Raw genomic sequence first — 13,363 nt, forward strand, 5'->3', positions numbered from 1 at the left:
CTCGGAATTCTGTAGTGATACAGCAAGAGGCTGAGAAGCTGTATGTGGAGCAAAAGGGCTGAGATTCCTGTTGTGAACGGAGTGAAGTGCTGTTTGCCAAACTGACAGGGTCAGCTTATGGCTGACCGGTGAGAATCGTGTCATCTACTCGCTTTGCAATCGAAGACCATTGTGAAGATACTGTAGGATTTGTTGTCTTCATTGGGTAAACCCGGCACCTCCTGTCTGGCAGCGTGTAGCCTTTTGGCTCAAACATCGATCCCAAACCCCAAAGAAATAGGGAGGCTGCAGCGTGAGTCCTTCGTGCAGCCCCCGCACTCCTTAAATCAGAGATCACTGACGATACTGCAGTACCCCATTTCTGCTGCGGCACGACGTGGGATTTCTGAAGTCACGGCAGGTTTGGAGAAACGACAAATCATCTCCAGAATGCGCTCCCTGAACAACCTGCCCCACATGCATGGGGCACAAGCCCCATTTTGGGGGCAATGACCCCCACTTGTGGGGCGCTACCCCCGCCCCCACTGTCACAGCTGTGCCCCGAGGACACCATCACCCCACTGCACATGGCCATCAACTTCTCCCTGGACTTCACGCACCCCACGGTGACATTGGCGTGGAGCGAAGTGGAGCAGGGGACATGGGGGGGCTTGAGGGGACATGGGGACATGAGGGGACGTGTGGGGACACAGGGACATGGGGGGACACGGGGACGTGGGGTTGAAGTGTGGGGTCAGAACTACAGACTACAGAGACAAGGTGACATGCGGAGGTGATGCAGGCAGGTGGGTTCTAGGGCCTGGCGCATGCGTAGTGGGGTCTCAAGAGCTGTAAACTTAGGTGGAGAACTGCAGCTTCCACTAATTTTTGTGGAAACAACATAATGGCCCACACGAACCTCAGAACTGCAGCATGGCACAGTGTCTGCCTGTTTAGACCTGCCAGTGCCTGCAATGGGGCCTTGCTAGGGCCTGCAATAGGGCCTGCAATGGGGCCTTGCTAGGGCCTGCAATGGGGCCTTGCTAGGGCCTGCAATGGGGCCTGCAATGGGGCCTTGCTAGGGCCTGCAATGGGGCCTTGCTCGGGCCTGCAATGGGGCCTGCAATGGGGCCTTGCTAGGGCCTGCAATGGGGCCTTGCTGGGGCCCACAATGGGGCCTGCAATGGGGCCTTGCTAGGTCCTGCAATGGCGCCTGCAATGGGGCTTTGCTAGGGCCTGCAATAGGGCCTGCAATGGGGCCTTGCTAGGGCCTGCAATAAGGCCTGCAATGGGGCCTTGCTAGGGCCTGCACATGCGCCAGCTCCGAGACCCCACTTTGCGTGGGCCTGGGTAATGGAGGGACTGGGAAGGATTGGCTGTGACTGGGGGGACACTGGGAAAGTCTGGGAGGGGTATTGGGGACACTGGGAGGAACTGGGGGGGACTGGGAGAGGTAACAGAGACACTGGGAGGGGTAATGGGGGCACTGGGATGGACTGGGATGGCACTGGGGGGACTGGAATGGGATTGGGGGACGTGGGGGGGGACTGGGGGGCACTGCAAAGGGACTGGGATGGGAATGGAAGGGGATTGGGGGGGCACTGGGATGGGAATGGGGGGTGCTGGGAAGGACTGCGGGGCACTGGAAGGGAATTGGGGGGGGGGGGGACTGGGAGGGATCTGGGGAACACTGGGAGGGAATTGGGGGGGGCTGTGGGGGCACTGGGAGAGACTGGGAAGGACTGGGAGGGTAAGTGGGTGTAGTGGGGGGGCACTGGAAGGGAATGGAGGGGGCTGGGAGAGAAATGGGGGGCTGTGGGGACACTGGGAGGGGTTGGGGGTCACTGAGAGGAGGAATGGAGGGCACTGGGAGGGACCTGGGAGGGAAATGGAAGGCTGGGGGGGCACTGGGAGAGAAATGAGGGGGGGGCTGTGGGGCACTGGAAGTGACTGGGAGGGTAAATGGGGGCCTGGGGGACCACTGGGGGGACCCTACAGCATTTCACTTCCCCCCACCCCCCCCCGAAAATTCATCCTTGCCCCCCCACACCTTGGGGGGCACACACACTCCACCCCCCCCCTAAAAAATATGGGGGGGGGGGTGTCTTTTAAAGGGCTATCCCCCCCCTGCGAGACCACTAAATCTGGGGGGGGGGGGGGGGGGGGGGGGCATCTGTCTGTCCCGTTCTGCTGTGGGGGGCACCCCCAGAATGGTGCCCCATGCTTCCCCAATTAACCCCCCCTTCCCCCCCTCCCCCCCCCCCACTGTACAATAAGAGCTCTTTACTCTTCTATGGATGTCTCCATATATTTTTTGGGGGGGAGGGACCCTCAATTTGAGGGTCCCCAAATGGAGGGGGGAGGGGGGGGATATAGAGGGGGGGGTGGTCACCGGGGGGGGCGGCGCCTCCACCAGCGCTCCAAAGCTTCACGCCAACCCCCCCCTCCCACCCCTGGGACCCCCAACCCCATCCAACGGCCTCGAGGGGTCCCCCCCACACTTGTGGGGCGTGGAAGGACCTGAGGGGGGGGAAGATAGGGGGGAGGGGGGTCACTGTGTGTCACCAGTGCGGCCCCACTGAACCCATAAAGACCCCAGTGTGACCCCAACGCCCCATAGAGACCCCATTGACCCCACAGAGCCACAGAGACCCCATAATGCCCCAGAGACACCATTGACCCCATAGAGACCCCCCAATGCCCCATAAAGACCCCAATGAGACCCCAGTGTGTCCCCAGTGTCCCCATACAGACCCCATTGTCCCCAGTGACTTCAGTGTGATCTCAATGTGCCCATAGAGACCCCATGGAGACCCCAATGGCCCATAAAGACCCCACTGACCCCATAAAGACCCCAGTGTCCCACAGAGACCCCAATGTGACCCCAGTGTCACCACTGAACCCCATACAGACCCCATTGTCTCCTGCGTCACCCAGTGTGACCTCACTGTCCCCAGGGAGCCCTATAGAAACCCCATTGTCCCCACAGACCCCAATGTCCCCATAGAGACCTCAGTGTGACCCCACTGTCTCCAATGTGACCTCCATGTCCCCATACAGACCCCGCTGTTTTCAGAGTGACCTCAGTTTGATCTCAGTGTCCCCATAGAGACCCCACTGACACCCACAGAGACCCCAGCGTGACCTCAATTTCCCCATAGAGACCCGCTCTGCCCCCCACCCCATAGCCCCCCCCATACCAACAGCTGGAACTCATCACTCATCCTTCGCAGCTCCCGGCCATATTTCCGTGCTGCCCATAGGACGGGGGGGGCAGAGCGGGAACGGCCTCGAAATGTGGGGGGGGGGTCCCCACCTCCTGACCCCCCCCCTCCACCTTCTGCAATGGAGGGGATTGGGGGGGAAGAGTGAGGGATGCTGGACCCCAAAACTGGGGGAGGGCTCCTAAAGGGAGAGGTTTAATAGGGGATTTATTGGGGGGGGGGGATAATAGGAGTTTTTTGGGGGGGTGTATTGGGGGGGTTAATTTGGGGTCCCTGAAATGTTGGGGGAGGAGAAAGGGGTGGTCAGCACTGCTGGACCCCAAAACTGGGGGGACCCCAGAATTGGAGGGGGGGGCAATCTAAAGGGTGAGGCTCAATGGAAGAATTAATTGGGGGGGGGGTCTTAATTGGGGCGGTCACAATGGGGGGGGACCCAATGAGGAGTCCTAAGTAGGGGCTTCAAAAGAAGAAGGGTTTTAAGGACAGGGTCCAAACTGGGGGGGGTCCTAATAGGGGGGAGTCCCAATGAGGGGTCCCAAGTAGGGCTTCAAAAGGTGGGGGGGGAAGGGGGGGGACACGTCCTAAGGACAGGGTCCGAATTGGGGGGGGGTCCCAATGGAAGGGGTCCTAAGGACAGGGATCCAATGTGTGTGGGGGGGTCCTTATAGGGGGGTCCCATTGGAGGGTCCTATGTGGGGGCTCCAAAACAGGGGGGGTCCTAAGGACAGGGTTCCAACGTGGGGGGTGGGGGGGAGGGGTGTCCTAATAGGGGGGTTCCAATGGGGGGGTTTCTATGAACAGAATACCACTGGGGGGGGGCGAGGGGGGGGGTGTCACCTGTGGGAGTGGCAGCGGGGCTGGAACCAGAGCTGCCCCCCCAGGGGGATTCGGGGGGGTCCCGGTGGCAGGGGCCAGGCAGGGGTGGGGGCTGCGGCTCCTCCGGGAACTCCTCAATGCTAAACATGGTCAGGGCATGGTGGCCTGGAGGGAAGGGGGGGAGAGACCCCCATGTTACCCCAAAATCAGCCTCCCCCACCCCCAAAATCCCACTCAGTGAGGCCGAAAATGCCCCCCCCCCCCCCCCCCCAATGAACGCCCGCCCCAAAAGAATCCCTGAAGCACCTCCAGAAAACCCCAAAATGTCTCTAAATGAGGGCAAAATGAACCTCAAAATGACTCCCAAAGCACACAGTGACCCCCAAAGCGACCCACCCTCACCCCAACCCCCCCTCGCCCCAAACAACCCCCTAAGACGCCCAAAATGATCTAAAAATCTCCCAAAATGACCCGAAAATCCCCGTCACCCCAAAAATTCCCCCAAAATCCCCCCATAAGACACTCTGCCCCAAAATGACCCCCCCCAAAAAATGATCCCCAAACGACCCCCAAATCCCCCCAAATGACCCCAATAAGCCCCCCAAAATGACACCCAAAGAACCCCGAAATGACCCCAAAATCTCGCCCAAGTTCCCCCCAAAAGACCCCCCGCCCCCAAATGATCCAAAATTCCCTGAAATAACCCCAAAAATCCCCAAACGCGACCCCACAAATACCCCAAAACGACCCCAAAAATAACCTTCAAGATCCCCAAACGGGACCCCAAAATCCCCCCTAAATGACACCCCAAAACCCCAAATGACCCCCAAATCCCTAAAATAAAGTCCAAAACGAACCCGAAGTGACCCCAAATACCTCAAAATCCCCATTTCTGACTCCCAAAATCCCCATTTCTCACCCCAAATCCCCCTACCCCCACACCCTCAGCCCCCAAACCAATCCCAACCCGACCCCCCCAAAAACCCCGACCTCAAAATCCCCATTTTTAACCCCAAAATCCCCATTTCTTACCCCAAATTCTCCCCCCCGGGTCCCTTTTACCCCTCCCCCAACCTCCACTCCACCGCCGCTCCGCGTCTTTCTGCACTTCCGCTTCCGGAGTGACGGCTCCGCCCTTCAATCACTGCCCGGCATACTCATAACGCCACTTAAGCCCGCCCACAACTTCCGTTATGCTTCGCTTCCTTTTCCGCTCCTCGCCACTCGTCCCGCCTCGTCTTTCTCCCTATTGGCCGCCTATTGACAGAGCCGCGTCTGATTGGCTGAGCGAGGCGGAAACGGCGCTGTGAGGCAGCGCGGCCGCCATTTTGCGGCGGAATGGAGCGCGGAGCGGAGGTGCGGTCCTGAAAGTCCTTAAAAACCGGTTTCAAACGGCACAGAAATGAAATGAAAGTGGGGAAAAAGAGGGAAAATGTGGTGAAAGTGGAGATCTTTGTGGCTCAATTAGCATTGGGAACCTTGCAAAGTGGGCGGATGTGGGGTTGAGGCCTCTGCAACAAAGTGGATGTTGCTTAAATGGGGCAAAAGCAGTGGGGCATCGATACCACTGATCGTGCCCAGAGGGTCATTAGCATACGCTAAAGTATGTTTTCTTCGTACAATGTTCTGTTATTTATGCAAAAACAACGTGGCACTTCCCACACCCCCATAGCTCAGCGTGGGGCTGCCCCACAGTTCCGTGGCTCTGTGTGAAGTTGTAGAGCAGCCCCATAGGGCGGCTGCCCCACAGACCTCCATGCTTAAGTCCCACACTGTGCTTGCACGGCCCCGTGGGGAGGAGCTCAGCCTCACAGTGGAATGGTGGGCCCTCTGCGCTATCCCAGCGGTCACTTCCGCCCGTCACGGGCACTTTTGCTCCTCCTTATGTCACTTCCGGCCGTCACGAGATCACTTTTGATGGTCTGGGTTTCACTTTCTTCTCATCTGGGGCTCACTTCCGTTCGGACCCGTCTCTCTGTAGCCCCTCATTACATCACTGCCGGCACCCCACCGCTCACTTCCGGCGCTTTGGGTTTCACTTTCATCTCGGACTCGTTTTCTGGCAGCCTCGGGCTCTCTTTAGTTCCGTTTTTGCGTCACTTCCGGCCATGACAATTACCATCTCCGGCCACAACAGGCTGTCCTTACTTCATCTTAAGCGTCATATCCGCCTGCCATGCAGCCACTTCCGCCCGTTCCGTGCTTTTATCCGTCATTACGCCACTTCCGGCCGCTCCATGTTTACTTCCGGGCTTCCAGAGCTCTCCTTCGTGCCCCTCGTAACGTCACTTCCCGCCGCCCCGGGCTCACTTCCGCTGATGGAGGCGCTGAGGCGCTGGGCGCGGGCGCTGTGTCTCGGGGCGCTGCCGGTGGCATTGGGCGCGGTTCTGTGGGCAGCGGTGGCGGCGGGAGAAGAGCGGAGACGCGAAGAGATCCGGGTGAGACGGCGGGAGAGGGACGGGCGGAAGCGTTCCGGGATTATGGGGCGGTTCGAGGGGGGATTCGGGCCGTCTTAAGGTGGAATGGGGGAGTTCCGAGGGCTTAAGGTGGAACGGGGGAGTTACGGGGGTTTAAGGTGGAACGAGGCGATTACAGAGGGTTCTGTGGGGCTTTAGTGTGGATTGATGGGGAATAATGGGGGGTAAGAGGGATTTAGTGGGGAATAAAGTTAGTTAATGGCAATTAATAGGGATTTAATGGGGATTAGAGAGGACTGGAGGGGGGGAATTAATGCAGGGGAGAGGGTTTAGGAGGGATTTAAGGGGGACTAAAGTGAGTTAATAGTGATTAATAGGGATTTAGTGGGGATTAAAGGGGGCTAAGGGAGAATATGTGCTATGATGTGGCCGTACCGGGGATTACCGTGGGATTACCGGGGCTGAGTGTGGCGCTGAGGCTCCGGTTCCACCCGCAGGCCCTCCCCGAGCTGACTCCGGAGCTGCTGGAGGAGCGACGGCGGCACAACGTGCTGCTGTTCCAGGCCCTGCAGGAAGCGGCCACCACCGAGGAGAACGTGGCAAGGCGCCCGGTGCCGTGGCGGAAGTGAGGGCCGCTTCCGGAAAGTCGTTTCCGGGTTGGTTGGCTCACTTTTGTTCGGCCAGTTTTGCTTAGGGTCACTGGTGGCTCATTTGCTGACTTGCGGCGTTTTTCCTCCCACTTCCGGATGCTGTCTGGAGAGCCCACCCCACTTCCTGTTTTCTTCCAGCCACTTCCTGTGGGTTCCGGCACTACTTTTCTGCTCACTTCCGGTGTATGTTCCCTCACTTCCGGCGCTATGGCGGCGGACCAGCGGTCGTTGTTGGCTCGGTGCTGGAGCTGCCGTTTCCTGGGGGGGACCGCGCTGCTCGTCGCCGCGGCGTGGATCTACCGGCGCCCGCGGGCCCTCATACGGAGCGGGTTGACCCCCGGCATGGGCGACGTGGCGCAGATCACCTTCGCCATCTGTGAGAGGGGGGAAACTGAGGGGGGAGGGGGAGGGGAGGACACAAGATGGCGGCGGGGCCGGGGGGGGGCGGGAGGGGGTAGAGGAATTGACGTCGGGATGGGGAAAGCAAAATGGCGGCGGGGCGGGAGGGGTCGTTGAGGGGTTGCCATGGTGATGAGATACCAAAGATGGTGGCGGGGTTAGGGGTTGTCATGGCGACGGGACAACCAAGATGGCGGGGGGGTCTGGGTGGGGGGAGGCTGAGTTGTTGCCGTGACCACAGGGAAGGTGGGGAAAACAAGATGGTGGTGGGGTTGGGGAGTGTGTGTGTGTGTGTGTGTGTGAGGTGTTGCCGTGTCAACAGGGGAAAACAAGATGGCAGAGGGTTGAGTGAGTCGTTGCCATGGCGATGGAGTAACCAAGATGGTGGCAGTGTTGGGGGAGAGGCTTGAGGTGTTGCCATGGCGACAGGGAAGGTGGGGAAAACAAGTTTGTGGAGGAGTGACTGAAGAGTTGCCATGGCGACGGGGTAACCAAGATGGCGGGGGGGGAGGTGACTGGTTGCCATGGCGATGGGGTAACCAAAATGGCGGCAGGGTGGCTCAGGTGCTGCCATGGCGATTGGCTGACCTTTGACCTTTGACCCCCCCAGGTGTCGGTGCGTGGGGGGTCGTGCATCCTGGTGGACCCCGTTGGGAAACAGATTTACAGCGGAACGGCCCCGCAGCACCGCCCCGGGGGGGACACGGAGAGCCGGGCTGGGGGGACGGCAGGCACCGTGACGTGGTGACACTGCAGCGTGGTGAGGGGGGGACAGCTGGGTGTGGTGAGACTGTGAGGCGGTGACAAAGGGATGCGGGGACAGCCACACATGGGGACGGCGCCACAAATAAAGGTGTACGGCACTGCTGGCTGTCATTGGGGACACGGGGGGGGACACACAGAGCCACAGGGACACGTACGGATCCATAGGGACACAGAGACCCACAGTGCCCCATAGAGACCGCACAGAAATCCATAGGGATCCACAGTGCCCTGTAGAGACCCCATAGTGCCCCATTGAGACCTCATGGTGAATCATAGAAACCCATAGAGATCTATAGAGAGCCACAGTGCCCCGCAGAGACCCACGGAGACTCGTAGACACACAGAGTGCCCCGTGGAGACCCCATAGTGCCCCTAGAGACCCGTACCATAGAGACCCCACAAACACCCTGTAGAGACCCACAGTACCCCACAGAGACCTATAGAGATCATGTACTGTCCCATACAGACCCCATGGTGCCCCCCAGGGTCCCACAGTGCCCCGCAGACCCATCAAGACCCATTGTGCCCCTCCCATGAAGACCCCACAGACCCCCATAGGGACCCTACATTTCCCTTTGGGCTCTCTGCTGCCCCCCTGGCGGCTGCAGCGCTACATGACCCCATTTTGGGGCAGAGATGGGGGCACATTGTGGTTGGGGGTGACACCACACAGTGACTCCTCTATGGAAATGGGAACGTTTATTGGAGCCCCATAAAAAAAAAAAACCCAGAATGGTTAAAAGTCGGCAACAGCCCCTAAAAGCCAGCCCCCCACTTCTCCCCTCCCCCCCCCCAAAAAAAAAGGGGACAAAGCATACAGAGAGGGGACAGTCGTCCCCCCCGACACACACACACTGTGCTTTGGGGGCAGTGAGGGGGAGGGGGGGGTCTCAGTGCTGTCCTCACGCTCAGTCGATGTGAGATTGCCCAAAATTGGCCCAAATTGCCCCAAAATCTGAAAAGTGGGAGGGGGGGGGGGGGGCACGCTAAGAGTCGTAGTCTTCATCCTCCTCCTCCTCCTCTGGGATGGGGGGGGGGCGCCGGGGCCGGGGGGAGGACCCCTCCAACTGCTGGGAGCCTCGGAACCGGGGGGGGTCCCAGAGGGGCGAAGGGCACTGCAGGGCTGGGGGGGTTGGGGTTAGTGGGGGGGGGGTCTGTGCTCCCCCCATATCCCAAAGGGAACCCCACTGCCTGCCCCCCCCCCCCCCCCCCCAACACTTTTGGGTTCCCTATGTGTCATCCTCCCCCTCCCTCCCCCCCCCTAAAACCCCAAAGGGAACCCCACTGTTGCCCCCCCTCCCCACCCCCAAAAAGATGTACCCTTCCCCCCCAACACCTTTGGGTTCCCCGTGCCCTCCCCCTCCCAACCCCCCCCCAAATCTAAAGGGAACCCCACTGTGTGTCCCCCCCCACCATTTATCCCCCCCACTCGACAAGCATCCCAATACCCCACCCCAAAACCATTCTCCCCCCCACCTCAAAAAGAGACCCAGCTGTCCCCATCGAGCACCTGGTGAAATTGAGGGGGGGTCGCGCCGGGGGGGGGTTTGAGGTCTCCTCCTCCACATCGGTGTCGCTGTCCTCAGAGTCCTCCTGGGGGGGGGTGAAGGAGGGCACAACAGTCACGGGAAGTCACATGACCCCGAATCTGACCCCAATTTTGGGTCCCCCCTCAGTCACCCCCAACCCCCACCATACACCCACAGAACCCTATATTTGCGATCCTCCCTCCAGACCCCCCCATAAAACCCCAGAGCCCCATATTGGGCATCCCCCCCCCTCCTGCTCCCCCCAAGACCACCCCATACACCCCCAGAACCCCATATTTGGAGTCTCCAACCCCCCTGGTCTCCCCCATCCACCCCCAGTACCCCATATGTGGGGGTCCTCCACCCTTCTGGCCTCCCCAGCTCCCCCCAACCTCCCCCAAGTGCCCCCAGAACCCCATATTTGGGGGTCCTCCACCCTTCTGACCTCCCCAGCTCCCCCCAACCTCTCCCAAGCGCCCCCAGAACCCCATATTTGGGGGTCCCCCCCACACACACCTCCTGCTCTGTGTCGGTCCCCGATTGTTTGGGGTCTTTTCCCTTTGCTCCGGGACCCCCATTTTTCCGTCCCGTGCCCGGACGTCGTCCTCTGAATTGGGGACACATTAAGGACCCCCTCCCCTCTCCACAACCCTCCCCTTTAATCCCCCCACCAGAACCCCAATGGGAATCCCCCCCCCCCCCCCCAGACCCAATACCTCAAATTTGGGGCAGGGAAATTTGGCATGGGACCCCCAATCCCCACCCCCCCCCCCCAGTCTCCCATATAAGGACCCCAATGCTTAAGAGACCCCAGCAACGCCCTTCAAAATCCCCCAAAGGACCCCTCCCCAGACCCAGGACCCCAAATGTGGGCAGGGACCCCAACATTTGGCAAGTGGACCCCCACCCTCCCTTTGCATCTCCAATATAACACCAACACTGAAGACCGTTGACGCGTAGGGGAACCCCAATGCCCAGGAACGACCCCAGAGCTCCCCCAGGACCCCCCCATACCTGCGGGGTGCCCTCTCCCCCTCGCCATGGGGCTCATCCCCCTCCCCCTGCATATCTGGGACGGCGGCCACCAAATCCTTCAGGAAATCAAACTGCTGCTCCAGTTCAATGCACTGCTTCCTGAGGGGGGCGGGGCATCAGCAGGCCACGCCCCCTTTGTGCCACAAGCCACACCCCCCACAGCTACTCGTACTGCCCATAAGCACAAGCCCCGCCCACATGTCCAAATATGGACCTTGGCCACAAGCCACGCCACGCCCCGCCCCCCAACCTACCAATCAGCTTCGGGGTGAGTGTGGAAAGAGATGCAGTGCAAGAAGTGAACAGGATGATGAGGGGGAGGAGCTCCGGTAAGCCACACCCCCTGTGTTCTCAAGCCCCGCCCACAGCTCATAAGCCCCGCCCCCTGGTCCTAACCCACCAGTCAGCACTGAGGCAAAGAAACAGATACAGTGCGTGAAGCAAATAGGATGGAGAAGAGGGGCTTCATTAAGCCACACCCCGTGTCTTCACAAGCCCCGCCCCCCCAGCCCTAACCCACCAATCAACATTGACTGGGGAAAATGAGGCTCAAAACAGCAAATGAGAGCAGAGCGTGGGGGTGTCCCCCATCCCCCCCCCAAGGGGTGCCGTGTCCCCAATTCCCCCCCCACACCCTCCCCGGTGGGGGCAGAGGGGGGGTGATGCTCACAGGTGGGATGTGGTCATGGTCTTGGCATTGCGGGACTGGGTGACATGACATGCTTTGCGCAGCAGGGATTCCAGGAAGAGCTCCAATGCCCGTGCTGCAACACACTGTTAAGGACCCCCCCCCCACCCCCAAAATAATAGAGGGGGGGGGGGGGCAGACAGGTGGAATAGGGCCACCCCCCAGTATCCCAGCCTGAACCTCAGCCCTCCCAAGGATGGGTGCTCTGTGCTGTGGGGCGAGGACAAGGGGATAAGGGGGGGTGGGGGACAGGGAGATGGTGGGGACAGAGGGACAAAAGAACGGAGGCAATGCTGCAGGGAGAAGGGGATAAAGGGAGGGGGAGGAGGGGGATGATGGGGACAATGGGACAGGGATGACAGGTAAGGGAACGACACGAGGACAGAGAAGGGGACAATGGGACAGGAATGGAGGTCTGTCGGTAGGGAGGAACGATGACAGTACAAGGGGATGGGGAAGGGGGAAAGGGACGATGGGGAATATGGGGGCAATAAGGAGAAAGAATGGGACAAGAGGACAGGAAAGGGGACTGCAGGAAGGGGATGTGGGGACGATGGAGGAAGGGGATGATGGCAGTGGCGGGGACAGTGATGAGGGGATGATGGGACAGTGGCCCAGGGAAGATGGGAGAGGGACAAAGGGACAACGGGACAGGGACATGGTGGCAGAGAAAGGGACAAGGGCACATGGGAGGGGACAACGGGAACAGGGAGAAGGGAGCACTGTCCCATCAGGATACAGATGATGACGGGGACAGCCGCTGCCACCTTCCCAATCTCCTCATCCGTCTGCATGATCTTCTTGATCCGTGCCTGAATGGGGAGGGGGAGAAGGGCGGGGCGACGAGCTAAGCCACGCCCCCATATCCACAGGCCACGCCCACAAGCAACAGGACACGCCCCCAAATGCACCATCCCATAGAAACTTTAAGCTGAGCGAGGCCACGCCCATACGAGCAAGCCACGCCCCCCAAACTACAGGCCACGCCCCCAAGCCACGCCCCACAGCTCAACGTCGAGCGAGGCCACGCCCCCACCCCTACCCAAGCCACGCCCCTTCTCCATAGAGCACGAAGACGTGCGCTGAGAGGCCACGCCCCTCTCATTACCATACAGGCCCGTCGCCATGGAGACTCGCTGCTATGAAGACCCCTCACAGGCCCCGCTCCTCAACTATAGGCCCCAAGGAACGCCCGAAACTCCCTCACAACCCCCAGAAAGGCCCCGTTCCCGCTCACCGGAGGGAACCGCGCGTTATATTTCTTCTTTTTACTCGGCATCGCCGCGGACCAGGCCCCGGGCCCCGGCCCCGGCCCCGTTGGGCCTCTGCCGGCCGCTCCCGCACCGCTCCCGGCCCCGCTGAGCCGCACGCTCCGCCTCTTCCGCCTCAATCCAAGCCTCTTCCGGTTTGAACCCCGCCCTCTCCCATCGACCTATCAGCGCGGACATCGCGCCGTGTCGTCCCCGCCCATCGCTGAGCTCCGTCCTCTGTTCCGTGCGCAAGCCCCGCCCCTTAGCCAAGCCCCGCCCCCCTCGCTTTCTCTTAAAGGCGTCGCGCACCTCGTTGGGATCGTTTATTTTTTGGGGGGAATTCCCCCGATTTAAGGCACTTTTTGTACAAAGAGGTAAATATTCGCGCGAAACGGGGTTGGGGGGGGGGGCGCAACGAAAGCGGAGGTGACGTATGAGGGGGTAGGGGGGGCAAACCCTGAAGCTCCCTGTGATTCCCCCCAGTGGCTCCCAGTAAAACTTCAAGCCCCCTCCACACCAGTTGCCCACCAGTAAGTCCCAGTTGCTCCCATTAACACTTTCACCCCCCAAACACTTTCACCCCCCCAGTAACAACCTACCCCCCCCAGTCG

At 60.3% G+C, this 13,363-nt stretch overlaps 3 protein-coding genes across 4 annotated transcripts; 1 reads left to right on the plus strand and 2 right to left on the minus strand.

The window, feature by feature from the left end:
- On the minus strand, nucleotides 1–5,145 carry LOC107050176 (bcl2-associated agonist of cell death). Its single transcript, XM_046906082.1, has 4 exons — nucleotides 5,094–5,145; nucleotides 4,041–4,184; nucleotides 3,180–3,319; nucleotides 1–385 (listed from the first exon to the last, which is right to left on the minus strand). The coding sequence occupies exons 2-4, from the start codon at nucleotides 4,165–4,167 to the stop codon at nucleotides 116–118; spliced, it is 537 nt and encodes a 178-aa protein (XP_046762038.1). The 5' UTR covers nucleotides 4,168–4,184; nucleotides 5,094–5,145; the 3' UTR covers nucleotides 1–115.
- Nucleotides 5,146–5,341: 196 nt separating this feature from the next.
- On the plus strand, nucleotides 5,342–8,348 carry UQCC3 (ubiquinol-cytochrome c reductase complex assembly factor 3). Of its 2 annotated transcripts, XM_015273964.4 has the most exons (4): nucleotides 5,342–6,457; nucleotides 6,934–7,092; nucleotides 7,225–7,462; nucleotides 8,096–8,348. In XM_015273964.4, exons 1-4 carry the CDS (start codon nucleotides 6,196–6,198, stop codon nucleotides 8,223–8,225), a joined length of 789 nt encoding a protein of 262 aa, XP_015129450.2. In that variant the 5' UTR covers nucleotides 5,342–6,195; the 3' UTR covers nucleotides 8,226–8,348. The 2 variants fall into 2 exon arrangements, with proteins under 2 accessions (XP_015129450.2, XP_015129451.1); XM_015273965.4 differs by having other exon boundaries at nucleotides 6,934–7,462.
- A 586-nt stretch (nucleotides 8,349–8,934) lies between these two features.
- On the minus strand, nucleotides 8,935–12,890 carry LOC107050177 (dr1-associated corepressor). Its single transcript, XM_025145362.3, has 7 exons — nucleotides 12,740–12,890; nucleotides 12,242–12,314; nucleotides 11,485–11,578; nucleotides 10,794–10,913; nucleotides 10,296–10,386; nucleotides 9,761–9,843; nucleotides 8,935–9,373 (listed from the first exon to the last, which is right to left on the minus strand). The coding sequence occupies exons 1-7, from the start codon at nucleotides 12,779–12,781 to the stop codon at nucleotides 9,253–9,255; spliced, it is 624 nt and encodes a 207-aa protein (XP_025001130.2). The 5' UTR covers nucleotides 12,782–12,890; the 3' UTR covers nucleotides 8,935–9,252.
- Nucleotides 12,891–13,363: the final 473 nt, after the last annotated feature.

This window comes from Gallus gallus, assembly GCF_016699485.2.
Source record: "Gallus gallus isolate bGalGal1 chromosome 39 unlocalized genomic scaffold, bGalGal1.mat.broiler.GRCg7b 39_unloc2, whole genome shotgun sequence".
In the NCBI taxonomy this organism is placed as follows: Eukaryota; Metazoa; Chordata; class Aves; order Galliformes; family Phasianidae; genus Gallus; species Gallus gallus.

Bases quoted from the DNA above. Each gene is read 5' to 3' on its own strand.
- UQCC3 (XM_015273964.4), top strand. From the start codon at position 6,196: ATGCAGCCACTTCCGCCCGTTCCGTGCTTTTATCCGTCATTACGCCAC. The intron at 6,458-6,933 runs GTGAGACGGCGG...TTCCACCCGCAG, and splicing joins GGAGACGCGAAGAGATCCGG to GCCCTCCCCGAGCTGACTCC. The intron at 7,093-7,224 runs GTTGGTTGGCTC...GTTTTCTTCCAG, and splicing joins TTCCGGAAAGTCGTTTCCGG to CCACTTCCTGTGGGTTCCGG.
- LOC107050176 (XM_046906082.1), bottom strand. From the start codon at position 4,167: ATGTTTAGCATTGAGGAGTTCCCGGAGGAGCCGCAGCCCCCACCCCTG. The intron at 3,320-4,040 runs GTGACACCCCCC...CCTCCATTGCAG, and splicing joins CCCCGCTGCCACTCCCACAG to AAGGTGGAGGGGGGGGGTCA. The intron at 386-3,179 runs GTATGGGGGGGG...CCGTGACTTCAG, and splicing joins GTGATGAGTTCCAGCTGTTG to AAATCCCACGTCGTGCCGCA.
- LOC107050177 (XM_025145362.3), bottom strand. From the start codon at position 12,781: ATGCCGAGTAAAAAGAAGAAATATAACGCGCGGTTCCCTCCG. The intron at 11,579-12,241 runs GTATCCTGATGG...AGTGTGTTGCAG, and splicing joins GGCTGTCCCCGTCATCATCT to CACGGGCATTGGAGCTCTTC. The intron at 10,387-10,793 runs GTATGGGGGGGT...TCCCCAATTCAG, and splicing joins GGGGAGAGGGCACCCCGCAG to AGGACGACGTCCGGGCACGG.